Source organism: Theropithecus gelada, chromosome 7b (genome assembly GCF_003255815.1).
Source record: "Theropithecus gelada isolate Dixy chromosome 7b, Tgel_1.0, whole genome shotgun sequence".
NCBI lineage: Eukaryota > Metazoa > Chordata > Mammalia > Primates > Cercopithecidae > Theropithecus > Theropithecus gelada.
Window position 1 is genome coordinate 80,828,846 of NC_037675.1, and position 26,466 is coordinate 80,855,311.

At 36.4% G+C, this 26,466-nt stretch overlaps 1 protein-coding gene across 25 annotated transcripts in view; it reads left to right on the forward strand.

Moving 5' to 3' along the window:
- The window catches only part of NRXN3 (neurexin 3), a 1,630,631-nt gene that overhangs the window by 1,212,894 nt on the left and 391,271 nt on the right, over positions 1-26,466 (forward strand). For all 25 annotated transcript variants that reach the window (XM_025391720.1, XM_025391722.1, XM_025391730.1 and 22 more), the window contains one exon: positions 22,523-22,704. In XM_025391720.1, the coding sequence (XP_025247505.1) occupies positions 22,523-22,704 (182 nt within the window). The remainder of the gene's footprint in view (positions 1-22,522; positions 22,705-26,466) is intronic.

Sequence of the window (26,466 nt, forward strand, 5' to 3'; positions counted from 1 at the left end):
CAGGATCTGAAATTTATACTTTCATATATTCTCCTTTTCTTATAAAAGCTCCCTTTGGAACTATCTAGGAAGGACCTGCTGACATCTTTGAACAGTGACCATTCAGTCTCTACTATACTAGAACCCATCTGATGAAATTTTGACTATGTTTTTGGATATCTCATTCTATCATTGGATAGCCCTAGGAAGTGCTTTTATACCTTTTGAGCTCTGGTCTTGAGTCCAGTAATTTTTACCCATCAGTCCTTGTTCTGCCTTCCAAAACTGCACAATCCTCCTTCGACCTGGTGTCCTTTATGTGTTTTGAGATGGTCACCATGGGCTTCCAAGGGCTCATGGCTAAATATCCTGAGCCCATACATGTGTTCTTGATACAGCAGCACTTTGAGGCCTCTCTCCATGCTGGTTACCTTCCTCCCAAGTCTGAGTTTTAATGTCCTATTTAAAATGTTATGAACACAGCTACTTAGAAAGCTGTGCAGTCATCTCAGAGTAGAATCAGATAAGGACCTCCTTCACACAAGGTGCTTCCTGTGAGGACCTACATAATCTGCTCTGTCTTCTGCTATCATTTGTTTCTTCCCCTCTCTCCTTTGCATCATCCACTCCCGCGACACTGGTTTCCTTGCTGTTCCTCACACAAGCCAAGCACCCTTTAACTTCCTTTTAAAGCCCTTTACCCTTGTTTCCTCTGCCTTGAACCCTCCTCCTTCAGAAGACATGGGACATTCTCCCTTTCTGCACTCAGGTTACTATTGCTGTCATCTCAGAGGCGCCTACCCTGTCCAGCCCATTCTAAACAGCCCTCCCCCATCATGACTACCCCTTGTCATGCTTTTATTAGCCCTTGAAATTCCCAGACATTATATTATCAGTCTATTTATTTGTTTATTGTCTGCTATCATTATTAGAGTATGATCTCTATTAAGTCAAGGACTTTGCTAGTTCATGAATGTCTTTTCAGTACCCAGAAAAGGGCCTAGCATATAGAAGGAGCATAATAAATATTTATGAATGTATTAACTAATTTTCTATCCATACAAATTATCTTTAGGCAGAGAATAGAGAATAAGCCTTTTTAGTACCTATTTGTGTGTGTAGCCATCCATACAGTAAAGAATTCCGCAACTCACAGTGACCCCAAAGAGCATTTGTTTTAGATACTACAGAGCAGCCTGTGTCTGTGTGTGCATAGATATGTGTGTAGTACATGTACACACTTATATATATACATACACATACACATATATTCGTATAGATGAGTGTACATTTATGTATGTATTATGTGTATATCTCTGATTAAATGGGTGAACATGTGGCTTGGAGGCCTGTGTCCAAGCCCTCTAGATTGTAGAAGCTGGAAATGACAAAAGTACATGAAGTGAAGGAAAGTGAGTCTGCAGAACTGCTCACTGCCCATGAATTTCCAAGGATACAGTTGTTCTTGAACAATCACAGTCAGTATATCAAAATAAGCGCTTTATTGAGTAGGGTAAAAGGAGTTGCTGGCAAGATTGTAAATTCTCTCGCAGAACAAATGATAACTGAGCCCAGGAGCCCTTTTGTTCTGGAGGGGAGGGGGCATAAATTCCCTGAAAGTATCTGTCGCAGGGAATTGCTCTGCATTCATCATGCCCGCCTCCTGCATCATTCATGAATGTCATAAGAGTCTAAAGAATTGGCACTTCATAGTGAAGATGATTAAATAGCCACTATACTTGTCTTTTCTGCTGCACAGTGCTTTTAAAGGAATTCCATTTAGGTTGTAGCATACCCCTTCCAATCCCTTTGCATTTCTTGCAACCTGAGGTCTCCGACATCAGAGAAAGGCCCTTACTTGTTGGGACTGGACAGAGCTGGTGGGCTAGCACTTTGGTTTGCTTATTTTCCTTTGATGGAGACAATAGGATCTGGAAAAAAAAATGCCGTAAAGCTCAAAGCAAATCATTTTTTAGGGAGTGTAGAAATTGCTATTTTAGCTTAGATTCTGCAGTGATTGAGCTGTAATTTTTTTCAGATATTTTCACTTCTTTTATCACTTCCTTGTGGACTAAGAATAATGAATCAGAACAAGACACTTTTATATATGATTTGCTATTTTATATATTCAAATATAAGGCCTCAAGTCATTTTATAGCCAATTAAGCATATATATGCAGCGTAAATACTGATGTAACAGAGTATAAGATATAGAATCAGCTGGGCGCAGTGGCTTACACCTGCAATCCCAGCTCTTTGGGAGGCTGAGGCAGGTGGATCACCTGAGGTCAGGAGTTTGAGACCAGCCTCGCCAACATGGTGAAACCCCGTCTCTACTAAAAACTATAAAAATTAGCCGGGTGTGGTGACAGGTACCTGTAAAACCAGGTGCTTGGGAGGCTGAGGCAGGAGAAACTCTTGAACCCGGGAGGTGGAGGTTGCAGTGAGCCGAGATTGCCACTGCACCCTAGCCTGGGCAACAGAGGGAAACTCCATCTCAAAAAAAAAAAAAAAAAAAAAAAAGATATAGAATCTTATTTCTGTCCTTTCCCCTGCATGCATTTCTTGTCATGTATACATATTCTCTTTCTCTTTCTCTGTCTCTCTCCCTCTCTCCACACATACTCTCTCTCTCTCTCTCTCTAAGTGCTCTAGAGTAATTCTTACTACCCAAACAGCATCCTTAAGTGACAGAGTGCAAATGATTGAATTAACATTTATCAATTCAGGTATGTGTAGAATCTAAAACAGTTGAACTTCTAGAAGTACACAGTAGAATAGTGGTTACCAGAGGCCTCAGGTTGGGGACTGGAAGGAGGAGGTGTTGGTTAAAAGGTACAAAATTTCAGTTAGGAGAAATACATTTTTGAGATCTATTGCATAGCATGGTGACTACAGCTAATAATAATGGATTATAAATTTCGAAATTGCTAAGAATAAATTTCAAAAGTTCTCACCACAAAAAATAAGTATTTGAGGTGATGGATGTGTTAATTAGCTTGATTTACATCATTCCACATAGTCTACATATATCATAACATCACATTGTACCCCATAATTATATATAATTATGATTTGTCAATTAAAATTAAAAATAAGACCAGGAGTGGTGTCTCATGTCTGTAATCCCAGCACTTTGGTAGGCCGACGTGGGAGGATCTCTTGAGGTCAGGAGTTTGAGACCAGCCTGGCCAACATGGCAAAACTATAAAAGTTATCCCTACTAAAAATATAAAAGTTAGCTGAGCATGAGGACACATGCCTGTAATCCCAGCTACTTGGGAGGCTGAGGCACGAGAATCACTTGAACTTGGGAGACAGAGGTTGCAGTGGGCTGGGATCATGCCACTGCACTGCACTCTATCCTGGGCAACAGAGTGAGATTCTGTTTCAAAAAAAAAAAAAAATTGATTAATTAAATTAAAAATAAAATATAAAATTGGTCAGTAAAAAATTTTCATAAGCACTTGTGTTAGAGGCAACAAAATGTATATAGAGAGAACAGCAGACTGTAATTAGGAGAGAGGAACTCTGATTTGTTTCCACCAGTCACCACTGTCACCTCAGACAAATTCTGTAACTTCCCAGGGCCTCAGGATTTGCATCTGTAAATGAGGACACAAATGGTGGCTCTAGGTCTTCCACTCTTATGACACATGGCTTTATGTGTCAGAGGGGACTCAGCCATCATGGGGGAACAGAAAAATAAAAAGCTCATGATATCACCACTACTTGTGAGGAACTCATAATCTAATGATGTCTGCAATCTCTAAGCTCTACTGAGAAACGAGATCCAGCATAACACGGGTTCTGGGTGTGTAGTGGCATCATTGACTGTGAAAGATAGGTAATTTTGAAAATAGTGGTATGACCTTTGGCTGTGATTTCCTCATAGTAAACATAATATGATTTTTGTGCCACTGTTAATTATGGGCTTCTCCTAAAAGTTTATGACTTTAGGAAGAATGTTCTTTTTAAAGTAGAACTTTGGACACATGTTAAGAGATCCAGTCAAATAGGTGGATCATAGGTGGATCACGGAAATTGGGTCGTCACTGGTTGTTACCAGTAAGAGGATCCCTTAGAGAAAATGTGTTCACCTGTTACCGAAGAAGTCTTATCAGCCGTGCCTGTAAGTTACCAGTGGCTTCAAGGCAGAGAGACCCTTTGAACTTTAATTTGTTCCTAGAAGGAACCTCTTCACTTCTCATTATCCAGACTTTCCCTAGAAGTGGGAGGGCTGATCACACTGCCAGCCTTGGCACTTTGCATTCTGCTGCTCCAGCCATGTGGGTCTGATTTGTTCTTGCTGCTGGTTTAAGAGAGATTAAAAGGAGCAAAGCTGTTCTCTAAGTTTCTTGATCTGCACCGTGGCAGCCAGAGTCAGAGGAAATGGAGACAATGGGAAAGGGACTAAATCCTCGAGAGTGATGTGTCTGTGATCTCTGGGAAGCAGACTTGGCATTCACATGCAGGCTTCAAATACTGGGTTATTGCTTTGGAGAGTCTTCTCATGCCCAATAAAACTTGCTACCTATGTGGCCCAATGTGCAGCAAAAGCTGAGCCTGAGAGATAAGGACAGACAGGATATGTGGCTGAATAGAGAACTTTCAATTTCCTTTTCTTAGTAGATGGACAAGTATCACATCATTAAAAAAAAAAAAAAAAAAAAGCCACATCAAAAAGCAACTTCCAATCTAAGTGCACATGGGCTATGCCAAAATCTTTTCACGTGATTGACTGAATCAGAAGATCTAATCTAACAGAGAGAAGCACTGTATTAATTTAAATATGGCAGGTGCTATCTAAGTTTATTGCAAGAGTTAAAGACCAATTATCTTGTATTTTTCCATAAAATTGCATTTTCTAGAAAGAGACTGGTGTGTCTGAATACATCCATCATAATAAATCTTCAAGCTTGGATGGAAGTGACTGCTGTTTATTTGCAGCATGTCGTATCTGTACTGTTGAATCAATGCTAAAGTTATCATATTAGAACTAAGACGAGGACCCGGAAAATGAGTTTTTATAGACTCACAGCGTGACTTTGTGAACAAAAGCATAAGGCCAGGACCAGGTGTAGCAAGTGCCTTATTCCAGGGCCTGATGACCTGGAAGGCAATTTTTAAATGTAGAGATTATGCAGTCACCATTCACAGGGTCCAGGGTGAAGATCAAGTAAGAAACTTTCTATTTTCTGGGGAACAGGAGAATAGGTACACTTTCAAAGCAGGAAGAGGTATTGACATGAGACAGAGAAATTGAGATGGAAAGTGTATTTGAAATATATGTAATTAGGAGAAATGAGAATCACAAAACACTAGCAAAAGTCATTGTCTTGCTAAAAATAATAAAGGAAGAAAGCAGAAGGTATAAGTTAAGACTTTGATGGGGATAAAATATTAAGAAAATTCGCTTCTCTATTTATAGGAAATCAGTTTTTAAAAGTATAAACTAATTACTAATATATTACATAATAATGCAGTGATGTTCTTGTCTATGATAAAAGGTAAGGAATAAAAATTTGTTTAATGAATAATGAAAAATAGCGTTGACAGTTGGAGTTGATTTTTATTCATTTTGATCTCTTTTGTGGCTCTTGGTCGTAGACTACCTTTGTTTTAAGAAGAGCAAACCCATTTGTCCTAATATTCCTGGAGATTTATTTTATTCAAAAGAATAAAAATATCGGCCGGGTGTGGTGGCTCACACCTGTAATCCCAGCACTTTGGGAGGCTGAGGCGGGCAGATCACCTGAGGTCAGGAGTTTGAGACCAGTCTGGCCAACATGGTGAAACAGAGATGGTGCCACTGCACTCCAGCCTGGACGACAGAGCAAGACTCTGTCTCAAAAAAAAAAAAAAAAAAGATAAAAATAAAAATAAAAATGTCATATATATAGTATATACAGAGGTTCAAATATACTAAGAGAAAAAGAAGTCAAGATCAGGTAAGCATTATGATTACAACCACATGCAGACTGTTTTTCTTCTGGCTGAAGGCCAGAGAGAAAGACAAGTAGCTGTATATTCAGTGGGTGTTATTTGGTCAAATTGATTTACATAGTCTTTCAGGTCTTGCAAACACTAAATATTAAGTACTTGGAAAACAGCTGAGCAGAATCTGAGTGCATTCTATGATGATACAGTAGCACAGTCTTATTTGAGGCTTAAAACCATGGTTGTTTTTGGTCATAGAGTTCTAATCAAATGCTTGAACACAAAATTCAGTGAGCTCAAAATGAAACTTACACTTTCAGATTCTAATCTGTGTTTCCTTTTCTATCTACTATTTTATTTGTCCAAATTTGAAAACTCTGAATCAACCCCAGATCCTTCTTTTTTTTCTCCCAGAATATCAAATAGATCACAAAGCCCTTTTATTCTTCATGTCTTTCACATCTGCTTCCCCTCATTTCTCACGCTCACTGATCCAATTCCTGTTTTCATCTCTCGTGTTTAGGGTATTGCAATGGTCTTCCTCTAAATCCACATGGTTGCACATTATCCTCCCTCCATTTTCTCTACTGCAGACAAAGTTATTTTTCTCAAACTGTACATTTTCCCACTGATCAATGTAGTCATTCTCCAACTTTTAAATACTAAAATCATTCTTTGAAAAATTTATATGGCCTTTTTTTTTTTTTTAAGACAAAGTCTCGCTCTGTCACCAGGCTGGAGTGCAGTGGCGCAATCTCGGTTCACTGCAACTTCTGCCTCCCAGGTTCAAGCAATTCTCTTGCCTCAGCCTTCCAAGAAGCTGGGACTACAGTCGCGCCACCACGCCCAGCTAATTTTTGTATTTTTGGTAGAAGACGGTGTTTCACCATGTTGGTCAGGATGGTCTCGATCTCCTGACCTTGTGATCCACCTGCCTCAGCCTCCCAAAGTGATGGGATTACAGGTGTGAGTCACCACCCCCAGCTGGTATTTTTAATATATTTACTAAATTAGAAGTTATGTGTTTCAGTAACTTAAAAAAAATGTGATGGAAACTGTGGTTTAATCCTTCAAGAATTTATTTAACTAAAACAAAAACACTGTAAGGAAAGCACTGGCTTGTCTACTAAGGTACTAGCTTGTCTAATAATGTCCAAGTATCTTAATATGATGTTCAGTAGTCTCGTAGCTCTCACTATCCTATTTTCCACAACTGTCTTGGTATCCTCAGCAACTTAGCCTCCACACTATGCATAAGAGATGATGCTGTGTTCCCCAAACACAATGTTCTCTTTCACATCTTTGCTTATGGCTTCTAAGTAGAATGCCCTTTCCTGCTTTAAAATCAGGCAAACACTCCTTTACCCTAAAGACTCACTACAAGTCTTTTCTGAATCTTATGATTTCTACCTATAGATTCCCATTTTGTTTTGAACATATCTCTGCTAGGCACTTATCACATCATATTATTTATACAATATACTTCTTGGTACATAGAAGATACTCAAGAAGTGTTTCTTTTTCTACATTTATATATGATTGCATTTAATTTTTACTGATTGAAGGTTCTGTTTTTTGTTTTTTTGGTTTTTTCCCCAAGAATAGATTATTTTGACTATAGTCACTGTGTTATTAACTGTTAATGTCTTCTAGAGCAAGTCTTCTTTCCTTATTCTTCCTTTTAAATTTCCTTGGGAAATCTTATACACATTTTTCTTTATGGACTTAAAAAAACTGAGATTCTGTATAGAGATGCTTTAAAGATGAATATCATTATTATTGATTTATTCATGCATTCCCTCTCCAGTAACATCACATGTATCTCCATATATATAGATATGTTTTATGTTTTTCAAAAACTATAGTTTTCTTTATATAGCTTTCCTTTATGTAGCTTTCTCAGGGAATTGATTTCAAGATATTTTATAGATTTTTCTTATTGTGGTTGAGACTTTCCCTTTCATCTCAACCTGGTGATTACTATTATGAAAACCAAATGTTGATTTATTTTTATTGTGGTAAAATATCCATAATAAAAATTACCATTTTAATGATCGTTAACAGTTCAGTGGCATTAAGTACATTTATGTTATGTGACCATCATCACTATCTACCCTCAGACCTTTTTAACCATCCCTAACTGAGACTCAGTGCCCATTAAACAACTCCTCATTGTCCCATTTCCCTTCTGTTCCTAGTAACTACTATTCTACTTTCTGTCTCTGTGAATTTGACTGTTGTAGATGCTTCATATAAGTAGAATCACACAATATTTGTCCTTTGTACCTGGCTTATTTTACATAGCATAATGTCTTCAAGGTTCATCTGTGTTGTAGCATGTATCAAAATTTCACTTTTTTAACTGAGTAATATTCCATGTGTGTACTGACAGTCCCTGACTTAAGATAATTCGACTCACGGTTTTTAAACTGTAGAGTCTTGCAAAAGCAATATGCATTCAGTAGAACTCATACTTTGAGTACCCATGCAGCCATTCTGTTTTTCACTTTTAGTACAGTATTCAGTGCATGAGATAGCCAACATGAATTGCATGAGATATTCAACACTGTTATAAAACAGGCTTTGTTTTAGATGATGTTGTCCAACTGCGGGCAAATGTAAGTGTTCTGAGCACATTTAAGGTAGGTGAGGCTCCGCTTTGATGTTTGCTAGGTTAGGACCAGAAGCATCTGTATATACCACATTGTGTTTATCCATTTACTCAATAGACATTTAGTTTTTTTCCCGCTTTTTAGCTGTTGTGGGTAATAAAGATTGCCATGCAAATATCTATTTGAATCCCTGCTTTCATTTCTTTTGGTTATATACCTAGAAGTAGAATTACTAGACCATATGATAATTCTACATTTAACTGTTTGAGGAATTTCCATACTATTTCCACAATGGCTGCAGCATTTCACATTCCCACCAGCAGTGCAAAAGGGTCCCTTCCGATCTCTGATCTCCACATCCTTTTCTGTTGTTTTGATAATAGCCATCCTGAAGGTGATGAAGTGATATCTCAGAGTGGTTTAGATTTGCATTTCCATAATGATTGGTGATGTTGAGTGTGTTTTCAAGTGTTCACTGGTCATCTTTATATCTTCCTGGAGAAGTAGCTATTCAAGTCCATAACCCATTGTTTTTTGTTTTTTGTTTTTTTCAAGACAGAGTATCTCTCTATTGCCCAGGCTGCAGTGCAGTGGCGCAATCTTGGCTCACTGCAACCTCTGCCTCCATGTTCAAGCGATTCTCATGTCTCAACCTCCCGAGTAGCTAAGATTGTAGGCATACACCACCACGCCAGGCTAGTTTTCATATTTTTAGTAGAGATGGGGTTTTGCCATGTTGGCCAGGCTGGTCTCAAACTCCTGGCCTCAAGTGATCTGCCCACCTCGACCTCTCAAAGTGCTGGGATTACAGGATTAAGCCACCGTGCCCAGTCCTTAACCCATTTTTTTAACTGGGATTTTTTTTTTTTTTTTGGTTGTTGTTGTGTTGTAAGAATTCTTTATTTATATTCTGGATATTAATCATTTATCAAATAGATTATTTGTAAATATTTTCTTTCATTCTGTGGACTACCTTTTTACTCTGTTGATAATGTCCTTTGATGTACAAAAGCTTTTACTTTTGAAATTCATTTAGTCTATTTTTCCTTTTGTTACTTATGCTTTTGATGTTATATCCAAGAAATCATTGCCGAATTTAGTGTCATGAAGCTTCTTTTCTTCTTATAAGACTTTTATGGCTTTAGCTCTTAACGTTTAAGTCTTTGACCCCTTTTGAATTAATTTTTGTATATCATGTAAGGTGTCCAACTTCATGCTTTTGCATCTGTATATTTAGTTTTCCAAGCACCATTTGTTGAAAAGACTGTTCTTTTCCCACTGAATAGCCTTAGCATCCTTGTCAAAATCATGTGATCATCTATAATAGGGTGACAAGCTATTGATTTTTTTGTATTTATGTTGTATTAAACCAACTTACCAATTGTTCTCATTAATTTTGAAGTTTTTAGATGAGTTTATCTGAGATACATAGGTAGTCAATCATATATTCTTTTTTTTTTTTTTTTTTTTTTTGGAGACAGAGTTTCACCCTTGTTGCCCATGGTAGAGTGCAATGGGGCAATCTCGGCTCACCTCAACCTCCGCCTCCCAGGTTCAAGCGATTCTCCTGCCTCAGGCTCCCGAGTAGCTAGGATTACAGGCATACACCACCACACCTGGCTAATTTTGTATTTTTAGTAGAGATAGGGTTTCTCCATGTTGGTCAGACTGGTCTTGAACTCCCTACCTCAGGTGATCCGCCCACATCAGCCTCCCAAAATGCTGGGATTACAGGCATGAGCCACTGTGCCCGGCCCAATCATATATTCTTTAACATTGTTGTATTATTTGCCAGCAGTTTACAGCTTATTTTGTTTTAATGCTTTATTTTCTTAGTAACAAATTCTAAAATGATGTTGAAAAATACTGTGATAATGAACATCTCTATTTTCCTGATTTTAATGGCAAAGGCTATATAATTTTGCCATTTAGTATGAAAATTCTTTGCTTTTGATAATTGCTATCATATTTAGAACATTTTAATTCTATCTTAATTAAATTTTTAAGGAAATGGCTGCTGAATTTTTTCCAATACTTAAAAAAATCCAGAGTAAAATTATATTCAAATTCTACTTTAATTAGGTGAAGTAATGAATTTTGTTAACGGATACCTTTAAGCTGAAATACACTACTTTTCACATTTCTGAAATCATATTATTCTTCTAGTATACCATTGAAATGCTATTTTAAAAATGTTTATCAATTTTCGTAAGTGAAATTAAAGCGTTTTGTTTTGGTGTAGCATATTTATTAGGTGTTGGTATTAAGATTATGTTGGATTTATAAATGAATTGAAAAATTTCTTAGTCTGTTTGGGCCACTATAAGAAAATACCATAAACTGAGCAGTTTTGTAAACAACAGAATTCTATATATTTCATAGTTCTGGCGACTGAGAAGTTCCAGATCTAGGTAGATTGTATTGGTCTCTGGTGAGAATCTCTTTTCTCTTCATAGGCAACATCTTCTCCTATAACCTCACATGGTGAAAGGAGCTAGGTAGCCACCGGATGTCTTTTATAAGATTGTTTACCCCCACCATCTCCCAAAGACCTTACCCTATAATACCAACACATTGGAAGTTAGGATTTCAACATATGCACTTGCAGGGGAACATAGGCACTGCAGTCCATTTCATGAAGATTTCTAACCTTGCCTGTGGTATGGTATAAAATGGAATAATTTAGAAATTATCTCTTATCTTAAAAATTATGTTGAAAAGTAGATGAAACTTACCTGTAACATAACCTTGATCTGTATTTTTTAACAACTAATACTTGACTCTCCTTTTCAATGGTGTCTGTGGGCCCTAGTCTATTGAGTTTTTCCACTTTTTCTTAAAAATCTTTGACAGGTTATACTTTTTCCTAGAAATGATCCATTCTTTCTGACTTTTAAATATATTGCTTTAAACTTGTACGAAGTATGATTTTATATTCATAATCTTTTCTATCATGATCGTTATGTAATGTTTAATGTTCTTTTTTTCTCCTTTAGTTTTTCCTATTTCTGTTTTTTTTTTTTCTTTTTTTTTAGAGGTTTATATATTTTCTTTGACATTTTAAAGAGCAAACTTTGGGATTTTTTTAAACTTTTATATTATTTCAAATATTATCTTGGGAAAATTTCAGCTTTTACTTTTAATCATCAAAACCCATCTTATTTTTCTTATTTTCGTAATAGTGCATTAAGGTGAAAGTTCAGTTTATTTTTGTTTATTTTCCTTATTATTTAAGACATTTTCTTCTAAGTTTCTGAGTAAAGTTTTATCTGAAGTTTATATATATAAAACTGTCTCTTCATTAATACTCTAATTATTAGGTTTTGATCTTTTTTATTTTATATTTTAGGATTATATATATATAAAGAATACTGTTTGTTCAGTAACTTAATTATAGAAATCATTGAGGATTTCTTTGTCAACAAGAATGTTATCAGTTTAACAAATGTTCCAATTTGAAATATATACGAATTACTGAATATGCTTCTTAGGTTAAATTCCTGAGTTACTTATCACCCAATCATCATGGTCATTCTTTGCCAATTTATTTAAGCACTTACTGTGCCCCTATGTGTTCCGGGCGCTGTGATAGTTACCAGGAATTCTTTCATATTCAAACTTTTCTAGTTGTGAAATAACCCAAATCTGAACTAGCTTAAACTACATGAATTAGCTATTAAAAGTTGTGTATACGAAAGGCATGGCCAGGCACAGTGGGTCATGCTTATAATCCCAGCATTTTGGGAGGCCTAGACAGGTGGATCACTTGAACCCAGGAGTTTGAGACCAGCCGGGACAACATAATGAAACCCTGTCTCGATTAAAGATAGAAAAATTATCCGAGCATAGTGGTGGGTGCCCGTAATCCCAGCTACTCTGGAGGCTGAGACAGGAGAAAAGCTTGAACCTGGAAGCAGAGGTTGCCATGAGCTGTGATCACCCCACTGCACTCCAGCCTTGGTGACAGAGCGAGACTCTGTCAAAAGAAAAGAAAAGAAATGAAACGAAAAGAAAAGAAAAGAAAAGGAAAGAGAAGAAAAGAGGGGAGGGGAGGGGAGGGGAGGGGCAAAGGCATAACTTCACAATATAGATTGTAAAAACTACGTACTTTAGAAATGATAAGATTTTTCTCTCTGTGGCCAACTCTAAATTCAACAGTTTGTCTTTATTCTTTCAGTCAGGGTTGATTTTCTCATGACTTTCTCCCCATGAGCAGAAATGTGGCCATGGCAGCTGTGTGTCTCTTATGTCACAATTTTATCATCAGAGAGGTACTGATGGAGTGTTTCTCTGGTTCCAGGTTTAAAAAAAAAAAAAAAGTCCACTGAAGTTCTCTGGTCTAGCCTGGGTTAATTGATTACACCTTAGTCTATCTGATGTATATAAGAGTAGAATCTTTAAGGACATGACAATTTCAGTTCAAATCATACGATAAGTATGGAGGAAAATAATAATTTCTTTGTGAAGAGGCTTAATGTTTCAAGATAAAGACAGAGGATGTGCTGGGCTGATAGAATAATGAAAGTCTCCCATAGTTAAAAAACAAACAAACAAACAAACTTGAGGCAGATTCTTCACTTCGAGGTGCTCACCATAAAATGACAATACTAAACTATTTCTAGAACTCTATATAGAGTACGTGCTAATTATTTTGATCCTGTTACAACTCTTTAAGATGATTAGGTAGAAGTGTTGTTGCCTTCTTAATCATGGAGAAACTGAGGCTCAGTGAAGATAAATGATTGTTTTAGAACAGGAGCATGGACCTTAATAGTTAGGATTTGTTCTTTTTGTCCAATTCTGACCTGGGTTCTATGATTAAGAGGTATGTCTCATAGAATCAAATCATCACCGTTCAAAAATATTAGCCAGGTTTTCCAGAAAAATCATGTTGTATGAATTAAAGCCACAAATACACCAAAGTCATCTGTTTACAGCCCCTGGCCTCTTGTAAGTATGAGGATCATATAAATCAGGCATTTAAATCGAAGCACTGGAAATAAGCAGCTACTTTTTATCTGTATTGTTTTTCCAGAGAATATTCAACACTTAGCTACCCCTTGATTGTTCTTATTAAAGAAGTTATTTCAAGGCTGTGAAATAAAAGGAGGAAAAGAAGACAAAAAAGTATATTCCAAACTTATTCTTTCTTCTAACCATGTTTCATGAGATGTCATCAGAAGGAATATACTTATGAAAAATAAAATGCTACAGAAAAGGCTGCTGAGTAATTATGAAATGATTACTTTTGTTTTTCCTTTATTCATTTATATTTTGCTTAAGGACAAATGTATATACGGTCTTTGGTTTTAGTTAATGTTCTGTAAAATAGAACAGCATGGCTATTCTTAAAGATGTCACATTGCTTTTCTATTGTATATCCTTATTAGGTTAAATCTGAGATGCGCTTATCTATTTATTTTTAAAAAACAATTTGCAATGTGATTTAAAAATGGAGGAGTAACATAAAACAATTTGACTAAAAATGGGTGTGATTTTCTTATCTGAGACTGCCAAAAATTCACCAAAGAAAAATCATTCAAATGTCTTTGTGGTTAGGTTTCTTTTATAAATTGCAAGTTGTCTTCTATTTCATCATGAGAGATGCTGTGAGATCTAATTGATGAGCATTTATAAAATATTTCCATGTTGAGATGAAACGACAAAAAGGCAAGATGAATTAATGAACATTGTATTTTCTTATTCTTTTATTCCCATTCTACTCCATGCCTGAATGGCAACGTGAAGATATGTAAGCATAGGTAAGCCAGGTTTCATTGATTAATTCAACAGCATTTATTTCCTGTGCATTCACAGATTTGAGAGATAAATAAATTAAACAGCCCTGGCTTCCATGAGCTCATGGTAGAGAAGCATTCTGGATTTCCATTTTGTTTGACAATAAAACTTAACATTTATTTTCTTAAGCCTGAATACTGTGCAATTTTCTAGAACTTACTTTGTTTTGCTATATAAGAAATAGCATGGTTATGAAAGTTAAAAAGTTGACTGTGAGTTAATTTCTAACATAGACTTCATATAAAGTTTACCCTTCAGAATTTAGAGTTTTCTGAATATGGTATAATTAATCAGGAGTGGACTATTGTCTGACCTTAGTTTTTTCACTTTGTAAGAGGACAACCTCATGTAAAACCACTGTCATTTAAGTAAGATAAAATGAGTACCTCTGTACTGCCAGTTGCATTGTGAAAGGATTGGGTTTTCATCTTGTTTGCTGTTTTTGTTGTGTTTTTAATTTTGGCCATGTATTAGAAAGCCATTGTCCTTCTTTCCGTCATCATCCCATCCCTACCCAGATACACAGGTAAAGGCAAATGGTGAGAATATTAGAGATACAGTTTGACATATTGAAAAGAATGTAGATTGTTGAGTTAGACCTGGATTAAAATTCTAATTCCATTCGATATTTGGTAAAAGATCTTGGCAAATAGTTTTACCTTATTCTATAGCTTCCCTCATCTTCAAAACCAAGATAGTAACTGTTATGAGCTGAATTATGTCCCCTCTACAAATTCAGATATTCAAATCATAACTCTCAGTATCTCAGAATGTGACTGCATTTGAAGATAGGGTTTTGTGAATGTGGTATAATTCATCGGGAGTGGGCTATTTCTGACCTTGCCTTATTTTTCAGTTTCAAAGATTATTTTGGTGGGCCCTCATCTAATAAGACTGATGCTCTTATAAGAAAAGGAAATTAGGGCATAGATTGGTACAAAGAGAAAACCATGCGAAGATACAGGGAGAAGATGATTGTCTACAAGCCAGTAGAGAAACTGTAGAAAAAACTGGCACTGCTGATACCTTGATCTTGAAATTCTAGCCTCCAGAATTGCAAGACAATGAATTTCTGTTGTTAAAATTACCCAGCCTGTGGTACACCTTACACAGCCCTAGCAAACTAATACAGCAAAAATATTTCAAGTGAAAAATATAGTTTTGAAATATTATATTGTATACCATGATATATAATAAATAATGTATACTTACAGCTGGTGTTAGTAACAATATTGATATTAACATTAGTCTAGAGTTAGTATTGCCAAACAGTACCAAAGAGTTTGTGAAAGAAACGATTGTCCCAGAGGAAAAACAATGAGCTTATGAAAATTCCTTTAAGCAAGAGGGAATTTGAGTGTGTCCGTGGAAGCTTTATTTTTAGGTCAATTTTAGTGTCTACAGCATTGCGTATTCTACCACTAATCATCTTCTTTTTCCTTAGTGGAAGTATCCTGAAATTCGATAAGTAAAAATAACTTTCTTTTATATTTTTGTGATATAACAGCTTCTAAAGTAATGTGTTTCTGAAAATGTCATTACCCCTAAGACTTACTCACGAAGGGTCATGATGTGTTTGTCAAGACTCATTAGTGTGTCCCGAAACTATGTGTGATTGTATTTTACTCAAACTTTCTGGGAGTTAGAGTATATATAGGGTAACACAGCAATAGAACATCTCAATAGTTGGCATCAGATTTGCAAATGGCACAATTATTTGTTTCCTCTTCATTGGTCCTTGAAAAATTCATAACGTTCCCATCAAAAGTTCCAACCAAGCATATCTGTAAGAACAGCGTCTGTACATAACCTATTACATCATGAAGAATGGCTCTCTTCCATGGTATTTACCACCAGGATTAAGTAATGGTAGACTTTTTTTATTAATGGAAAACATTTAGTGAATGTGTAGAATATTATTTGTTTTATATTGTTCTCTCATCAGCTCCTTTGGAGACTTTGGCATCGGGTACAATATATAAGGGTCTCACTCTGCACACCAATTTGAGTTCCCATGTTAACATACAGATCTAATGCTAAACTGAACTGGTGTTTGTTCTGCTTATAAGTCTTTGAGTTGAAGCCTTGTTTCTGGAATATTGGGACATGCTCTGAAATGTTGCCTCTGTAGATCCTAGAAAGTAATGATGTTTTCTGCTTTAATGCTATTTAGTTTTAATTATTCTTCCTTCAACAGGGAGAAAGAGATTGCCCCACAGGCAGGGAAACCTCACCTTGTCTGAGTATGGTCTAATAAATGACTTTTTCTCATGATATACTTAACTATTAGGCAATGTTGTCAGTTTCTCAACTTACTGAGCAGCAAATCTGCTCATTTCTTTGCCAAGGAAAAAGAATGTTCTTAAAAGTAGATGAACTTTCTCTCTTAATGTTCAGTCCATTCGACATTGCTTTATTTAAAGCTACTTTATCATCAGTTCTGCTGTTTATTTCAAAAAATTCAAAGTGGACAAAATAGATCATAACAAGCTATCTATTCAATAAATAAATTGCAGAGCTGTTTTTAAAATGTGTATCTTTTACCCTGTCCTAAATTCCCGAGTGGCTTCCTCTGTAATGCAGAGGCCTCGTTTGTAGTTTTTCCATTTGTTATTCACCTTTCTCCCCTCCTTGTGGAGCTCCTGATCTCTAGGGATGATTTAGGGAGTCTTTATCCCATTAGTCATTAGGACAGCTTTGGAGAAGAGGGCAGAGTTAAGAAAGGGAGGATCCGACTCTATTCTCAGCTCCACTACTGAGCAACAGATCAAGTTGTTTAATCTCCTTGAGCATCAATTTTCTTTTTTATTAAAATAGTAACCAAAATATTTGTCATTAATATTTCAGTGAGTGTCGAGGGAAGAGGCATAAGATGAGACACTCCGAAAGAAAGCAATTTGAAAACCATTTAATTCTATGGAAATATAAGGTCCAGCTGTTATAAAATAGTGAACATAATTCACTCCCAAAACAGCCAGGGAGATGAGGGGCAGAGGAAAACCAGGGAACAAACTAAGTAAAAGAAATTGAGAAAATGTATTCTTTGGGCTATAAGATATTACAAGATCCTTCAGTTAAATTTATGTCTCTATTTGCTAGAAGAGATATTTGTCAGTTCCAAAGTCACAGGCCTTTCCCTTTTGGTTTTATTAGCTACATGGTAATTGATATGAATTTAAAAGATAGTTTTAATTTAATAGCAATAACTACATCTACTGGCAGAATATATTTTATGTCATTGATAGTCCATTTATTATCCAAAAGGATTTACCAGTTTATAGTAAAGAACACAAATGTGGATAAGCTTGTGAAAGAGTAATAAAAAAGAAATAAGGATTAAGAAACCTGAAATGATAGAGGAAGACAGACATACCTTACTCTTACAAGATTTTATACTAAGTCCTGAGGCAATGATCAAAGAGAACTAGAGTAGGAGACTGACATCTTGTTTCTTATCCTAGTTTATCTATCAAGTACTTTGCACATCATTGTTATATTTATTTTATTACTTAATTTATTGTTCTACTTGTTATATTTGTCCACAAGAACCCAGTTCTCCTTAAATTTAACTCTCAGATTTCCCCTGGGAGGCGCTTCCAAAACTCGTTCCATTTTAACATCAATAGAATTATTTCAGGGAAGGCTAGTTTGCTTTATATATATAGATACACATATATATACATACACACTTATACAGCCAATATATTTTATTATTGTATTTTAGTACTTTTATTAAGCCATTTCATCTGTAATTATTTGATGGGGTAAATAATAAATGAATTCTAGTCTATTGTATTTTTTAACTAAACCTTTTATGTTTTTCACACACATGCATGCACACACACATAGACAAATATATATATGCTTATGTATACATATATGTACATACACATATGTATGTATATATTATTTTTATATCTAAAGTGAGTGTTAAGACAAGAATTCAATTTCTGTTAATAGTCTCCCACAAAAAGTAATATGCTATTTGGCTATGAGACTAGAAATAGAACCAATGCCATAAAGGCAGGGCCGTGGGGTTTCCAAGTCAAAACAACAATGATAAAATAATTACCTAAGTGATCCTAAATAAAGAAAACGTAAATTGCCATCAACAATTATATTCTAATAAAATAAGCAATAAAATAAACTCAAAATTTAAGAACCTTGGAGAAATATGTGAATGAGAAAAAATTATATTCCTCATTCTCTTGAAGAAACTATAGATCACCCACTTAATTAGCTTGTCCTGTAACTATCACCCAGGACTCCTTTATGATTGCGTGGAAGACTGTTTGATCCTTTTCGTCTGCTGGACCGCTATCCCAGCCACACACGCACAGAACGCATACCAAAACACTCTGTCAATATCACCATCAGCTCCATCAGAGTAAGTAGTTTGCCAATTATGAAAACAATAAGCCAGACCCATTATTTGCAGGTTGTGAGTTTAAAAAAAAAAAAAAAAAAAAGTCATCCTTGTTGACTATTTGAAGATGAAATGTGTCCTCTTAATCTTTGTTAGTGGTGACTGTGTAGAAATTTCACTCCTGGAATACTGTGTTGGTTAAAACTCAGCAAAGCAACCTCAGCTGCTTGCAAACTTGCAAATCCTGCAGTGTTAAATGGCCAAAATGCTACTAGAGCAATTTTTTCTTCAGTTGAATTGATCAGTTTTTGCCAACAAGAATGAAATTTACATGATTCTGAATATAAATATAAGTAGTATGATCTTGCATCAGCATACTGACCATGGTGAGAAACCAGCAATCAGAAGTACAAGGTTCAGGGAAGAAAGCATGTAATGTGGTATACAGCATGGCTCAGAAATGAAAATCTTTAATGGATTAAGTGGAGATTCTTATAGTTCCTAGGATTTCCCAAAGAAGTGGATTTGTAATCCACATTTTAAAATAACACAATTAACTTTTTTATTTGAATATGTAAAGCAAAATAATTCTGTTTCCTGGAGGACTCTAGGCATTTTATATTAAAATAAACATGAAGTATGTATTTACCTTTAAAAACCATGTACGATGGCAAAGCATGAAATGTAAAGAGAAAAAACAATAACAATATCGGTGTAGAAAGGTATAATTGTTAATTAACTTCCTCTAATGTCCCATAGCATTGGACTATGGGAGCATTCAGGGTCTTTATTCACTCTTACTAGCAAATACTTTACCAAGAAGAGATATTTTCATATTTTTTTCTTCATAGCAAAGTAATCATACGCCAGGTCCTTTGTATCTTTTATGCTTTCTTCACCTATAAAGTTAGAATTATCTAACATAGTGACTTTGTAAATTCAGAATAACAAAAGCAATACAAATAATTTTAAATCAAAATTTTAGTCTATCTATCAAATATTGTCATAGTGAAGTTTTGTTTTTTGTTTATTTAAAGATTAAAGGCACTGTGACCTTCTAACCATATATAAGAAATTGTATATTTATGTATTAAAATATTCTTCTCCTTTTTATTGGAGCACTGAGAATTACGGGCAGGATTGTGGGTGAGAATTACAAGTAAAATGCTTAAAGTTATTGATATGGTGAGATGGCCAGACAAGTTTTTGAAAACATGCCAGATTTGGGGGCTGTGACTTTGTTTTCATTCTGCTTTAGTCTGATAAAAAGATGTGAAAAGAACTAAGTACAGACAACTGTTTGCCCCATTGGTATAGTTTCTTGATACAGTTTATTGTGTAATTACATTGGTATGTGGTGAAAAAAGGTTTTCAGAGGTAGAAGACTCAGGCTGGAGACTTAAGGGTGGTACCATTTAAATCAGATAATTGAGCCTCTGTTTCCAAATCTATAAAACAGTGTTAAGATATAAAATATCCCATACAATTGTTGCAAAGATTTGGTGAATGAATTTGAAAATATTTTGCAAACTGTAAAGCACCATGCCTATGTTGCTATCATTTTTTTGACTTGTTATTTTTATAGTGATAAAATTATTTCCTGATAGAGTATGAATTTATCTCTGTAGCAAAATCCACTATATATTTAGGATAGAAAAGTAAAAGATTTTTATAAATTGCCATGAAATGTCACAGGCTGATTTGCATTTTTTGGTGATTCTATACATTAATCACTGAGTAACCTTCAGTTTTCCAAATAAAGACTAAAGAGAGTGGTGATGACATTTGTAATCATCTACAGAGGAATTATTTAAATTCTTCACAGATGGAGAGATATCAAGGGTAAATCATACCCACATTTCTAATTTTAAGAAGCTTTGAGGGTGTTTGTGTATGGTAAGAAGTAAACATTGTTTTGCGTATAGAATTAATCATAAACTTTGCATACCACAATTCCAAATCCTCCAGATGAGTGTAGGGGGCTTTCAGACACTATCCCCTAAGGACTGAGAAATTCATAAAAGGAAAACAATGTTATGCTACATGTAATATACAAACTGAGCAAATTGGAGCAACTAGAATAGTGACCTTTCAAAGAAGACAAATTAGATTCTATATGCCTCAGAATTTAATGAGTCTTAGTGCTTTAGGAAGGATGACATGTGACACATATTCCTAATTCTAGTCTCACAAGAGTTAACTTTATTATTTCTAAACAAGATGAATAACTCACTTCTTCTTTGGTCAACGTAATTCCACCTAATATTCTCTGTAAACTAGCTCTGGGAATACATGCGAACCAGTGCTTGAGAGTTTTAGTAAATGTTAAAGGTATCTGAGTAGTTGTCTAATGCTGCTTTAAAATGGTTTTAAGAGTTGGAACATGGTCACTGGGAAATACACAAGAAAATCTGATAGCAAATGTGCTCTGAATTTTGAGATGAGTAACCCATGGAAGTATTCACTGTGGGTTAACACCACATGCCTAAAACCAGAGAGGCAACAAATGGCATAGCCTTTTCTGGTCACCAAATCTAAATGATTTTATCCAACTGAGATTAAAAACGTGTTTCTTGAAATATACTTTTTATAATTTCTGAAATATAAATATTTATTTTTATTCCCATTTGCTTTGTAAGTAGTTCCAAATTAATATATTCTTAGTAACTCCTGAGTTCATATGGATAATAATAAAAACACAAGTAAATAGTAAACACACTGATAAGCTCACTAATCATAATTGACAATTACGACTTGTCACGTTCTAATCTCATCATCCTGGGATGTTTTTTCTATGTTTCTTGTATCTTCTTCCTAAGATTTAATTTGAAAAAGGAAATGAAAATGTATTTAATGCCAGATAAATCCCACCAGTAGGGAACAAAAAGAAGGTTCATTTTTAAAAGACTCCTGGAGGCCAGGCGTGGTGGCTCACGCCTGTAATCTCAGTGCTCTGGAAGGTCAAGGCAGTCGGATCACAAGGTCAGGAGATTGAGACCATTCTGGCTAACATGGTGAAACTCCTTCTCTACTAAAAATACAAAAAATTAGCCAGGCGTGGTGGCACGTGCCTGTAGTCCCAGCTACTCGGAAAGCTAAGGCAGGAGAATTGCTTGAACCCAGGAGGCAGAGGGTGCAGTGAGCCGAGGTTGCGCCACTGCACTCCAGCCTGGGCAACAGAGCGAGACTCTGTCTTAAAAAAAAAGACTCCAGGAAATCATTTTTGTTACCATGTTTATAGCAACATAATAGTGAAATAGGCAAATGCATTTAGTCACATAACTTGGTTTTCTTGGGCCACTGCTTTTCTTTCCAGTGGGAGTGGGAGAAGGTACAAGCAGGAGAGATATGATGTGTTTGGACTGCTCTGTTACCTTCAGTTTTGTAAGGCTCCTGGCTCCAGTGACCAGATTATGCTGATAGCTAAGAGATAGGGGACTAGTTTTCTATTTTGTGCCTGTCCTGGCCAAGATGGAAAATTAAGCCTGCTATTGAAGAAGACCAGAAAGTTGTTCATTGCAATACCCCCGACTCCCAGACTTTAGGATGTTATCTACCCTCCACCGTTAGGCAGCAGGAACTGAAGATGTTAAGAACGACTCTCGCCAACATCTGCTTTGTTATTCATTCATTCTGCCTGCCTCTTTAATTTGGGGTGATAGCTGCCTTCAGAACCTTTGGGTGCCATTCCTCTAAGTAACCAAATACTGTCCCATGGGGGACATTTCCTCTCTACAGCTGTTCTGTGTAAGGTCTCAACAGTATGCTGCAACTGGCTGTATGCAATACAGTGCCTTAATGTCTCCCTCTCTCCTCGCTTTTGCAGCTGGCGCTACGTACATCTTTGGGAAAAGCGGTGGGCTCATCCTCTACACCTGGCCAGCCAATGACAGGCCTAGCACGCGCTCTGACCGCCTTGCCGTGGGCTTCAGCACCACTGTGAAGGATGGCATCTTGGTCCGCATCGACAGTGCCCCAGGACTTGGTGACTTCCTCCAGCTTCACATAGTGAGTAGCGGGCCTTGGCCTGGATTTTCTTGTCTTGCTGGTGGTCTGAGTTGGTGATTCAGGGAAATGCTGCAGAACAATCTAGATCAGTGTGGCAAAGGTGCACATGCTTATAAAAATTGTTTTCAGATGTGAACCATCAGGCTTATAGGGTTCCTGGGGGAAAAAAATTTAAAAACTCTTTCTTCTTCCCCATGTGTATAGAGAGGAAAAAGAAATTCATTCTTTGCAGGCTCCCTTCCCAACTGTCTGACTTGGCCTGTGGCAGAACATTTTTCAGATTTCTAGGGTATATTTAAGAGATTTACCTGGTATGGATCTTACCTGGCACAAGCAGCAAAGTCAAGTGGAACTTAACAATCTCCTAGGCTGGGATTTAGCAAACCTTCTGTAAAGAGACATAAAGTAAATATTTTGGACTTTGCAGGTCAGATAGTCTCTCTCAGAGCTACTTGGTTCTGCCTTTGTAATGTGAAAGCAGTCACAGACAATACATTTTTTTTTTAATGCATGCGACTGTATTCCAATAAAAATGTATCTATAAAAACAAGCTGCAGGCCATAATTTAGTGACCCCTGTCTAGGCTTCAAATATCACTGTAGAGATGTCATAAATGTGTGATAAAAACTGAGACCAGAGTGCCAGAGTAGGCGGGGCAAAAGGGAAAGAGGACAGTGATCAAGAATTGAGTAATTCATGTGTATTGCATAGTCAACATTTTGTTTTTGGTCTTGTACATATGCGCTTAATAGCACTGCACCCTCAATCCCTGTAGATCATAAGAACACAGCAAAGGCTAAGAAATTAAAAATGATTTGGAAGAAAAAATTTTTTTGTTATAAGGATGGAAAATATTTTTATAGCAACAATTAACCCATTTTATCATCAGTGCAGTCTGCAGTTAAGAAAGTAGGCTAAAGAGAGATATGATTCTCATCCATAAGTACCCAAAGTACAGTCACCAAGAGCAAAGAGAGGAATTGTTCTCATTAGTTAGCAATGACAAGGCTAGAAAGAATGGATTTAATTTGAAGCAATAAGAATTTAGTTTAAATAGCAGGGGTAAAAGCAGTTAAGGAAAAAGATCAACTGGGGATTACTACCAACCTCCAAAAAGGAGGAAAAGGAACATTGGTTAGGAATCTCTGAATCAGAGTTTTGCTAATGTGCAGGTGTATAGAGAGAAGCAGAGGATACAGTTTCATTGCTGGTCTCTGGAGCTGGAGATGGCTGGCCGGAATCATGCATGGCAAGCCCAGCTCCCGCAGCAGTACACATGTCTGGCACTTGCTCTTCCAGCATGCCTTGGAAATGAGAGCAGCTTGAAGTCCTAGGCTTGAGCTGGAAGTCGGTCTGGCCCCCGTATAAGCCCAATCAGGGCCAGACTCTGCTTAGGAGCTTAGGGAAGAACTGGTTAGACATGATCACCTTCAAAATGTGGTGGAGGAGTCTTGAATACAGTTGTGAACTTTTCAATTCTTTCTCAGATGCTTCAGGAGCCATATGGTGCTATGAGCCTGAGATAACACATTTTAAAAAGCCATGCCAAGGAACAAAAAGAAAGGCAGTGATACTACACTTTATCTTTATTTGGCCTCTAAGAACCACCATAATTTACAAAACTCTGTGAGATTTATGCTACATATAACTTAATGACTATTTCATGGCAGCTATAACTAGGCTATTATTACCAGCTCACTTGCATTTCCACAATGATTTATCTTCTTTTTTTGTTCATTGTGACTTCCTAAGAAAAATATGATTTGCCACAGACATGAGCATCTTTTTGAGTCAAATGATGTACTACTGTTTTATCCATTCCTGCTCATTCATGTTTTGTAGAACATCTCCACTTTTAAGAGAGAGATTTTCCTGTTTTCTGATGGTCTACTTGAAATCAGCAGTGTTTTAATAAAATTGTCATGCAGATTACGGTAACTGCTAGGAGGAACCAGAACATTCCAGTATATTATAATATGCCATTATAAAGTTCTGTCATTTCTTTAGGGTCTTTGAAAAGTGAATGCACTAAACATACTTTGAGATTCATGTAACATCCGTTTGTGTGTATTTATTAGTGTGTGTATTCTGTATAAGCATACCCATTAGATTTGACATGGTATATTATTATTTTCTTTATATGAGCAAAATTACCAGACATTTTATATCAAAATGTAAAGAGCCCCCTGGGTTACCGTAGACACTTGGGTGATACAGCTGATTGCTTCAACATTCTGTGAAAGTCCAATAGATTTTCCTTCAAATCTTAGATTAGGAAATGATGTCACCTGACCTTTCCAGAAAAAAATTTAAAAGTATCCTGTGCTGTGGAGAATCTGTGTGATTCTAGAGTGATCCTGACATGTTCATGGCCCTCTCGAGCATGGGGCCCCTTCATGGGTCTAGCCATTTGAAACCATATTTTATGTCCTTGAAGATTATCTCTTTGCCTGCTCTGAAGAAGGCAGGTTTCTTATCATACGTGAAAGTAAAGAAATCCAAGTAGAAGACTAAATGGCTTAATTATGAAACCAGCTTTTTGTTTTGGACATTTAAGTAGATGCATCAGGGAAACGAAGCTGTAAATACTTATTAAGATACTTTTATAACTTTTACAATCTGTAAAAGGTGGTTCTGTTTGTTGAATGGTTTGTTTTCTTGTACTAAAGAAAATTACTCAAGAGAGAAAGAGCTTTGGGGCCACTAATGAAAGTGGAAGGGATTGAGCATAAGGCAGAAGATACTGTTTCACCTTACAGTTTGCCTAGAAGAGAAGCCTCCTGGGAAAAAAGAAAAAGTGATAGAGGACACAAGGGGGAGATGAAAGCAGGTGGCTTACTCTGTTTTTTTTGTTTGTTTGTTTTGTTTTTTGTTTTTTTTTTTTAATGCTATAACAGAATACTTGAGATTTGGTATTTTATAAGGAATGTAAATTAATTTCTCACAGTTCTGGAGGCTGGGACGTCTAAGATCAAGGTGCTGGCAGGTTTGGTGTCTTGTGAGGGCCCAGTCTCCACCTCTAAGGTGAGCACTACATCCTCAGAAGGGGAGGAACCCCATGTTTTCACATGACAGAAGAGAAGAAAGGATGAACCCACTCTTGCAAGCCCTTTTGAGTATAGCATTAACCTATTCACGAGGGCAGAGCCCTCACCACCTAAATATCTCCCAAAGGCCATACCTCCCAACACTGCTGCATTGGTGATCAAGTTTCCAGCACATGGAATTTTGGGAGGCATATTCAGAACATAGCAGCAGAAAAAATTCCAGGGATAAGGGAAGAGGACAGGGCTCTGCCTACCGATGTGCTTCAACAAGGGATTACATGGGGGCAAAACTTCGTTCTTTGGGTATGAGTGTTCATTATAAAATAACAACAACAAAAACCTAAAGTACTTTGATGCTCCTTCTGAGTGGTGGTCAAGCTAGTAAAGTTGATCAAAAACAAAGTGCAAACTCTAAAATTAGGCAGTGGAATGTGTGTGTGTGTGTGTGTGTGAGAGAGAGAGAGACAGAATGTGTGTGTGTGTGTGTGTGAGAGAGAGAGAGAGAGAGAGAGAGTGTGTGTGTTTGTGTGTGTGTTGGGGAGAAGGAGAAGACAAAGAAGGTTTGTATTTTTTTTAACTTTCAAAGAAGACAATTCCTAGAAATTCCTGAAGTGTTTTGAGCAACATCAACGTTGTCATTGGAATATTTCCTTTTTACCCCCAAGTGGACTTATTTGAAGGAAGAGAAAATGCTCTTCCAAGAACACTAGAGAGC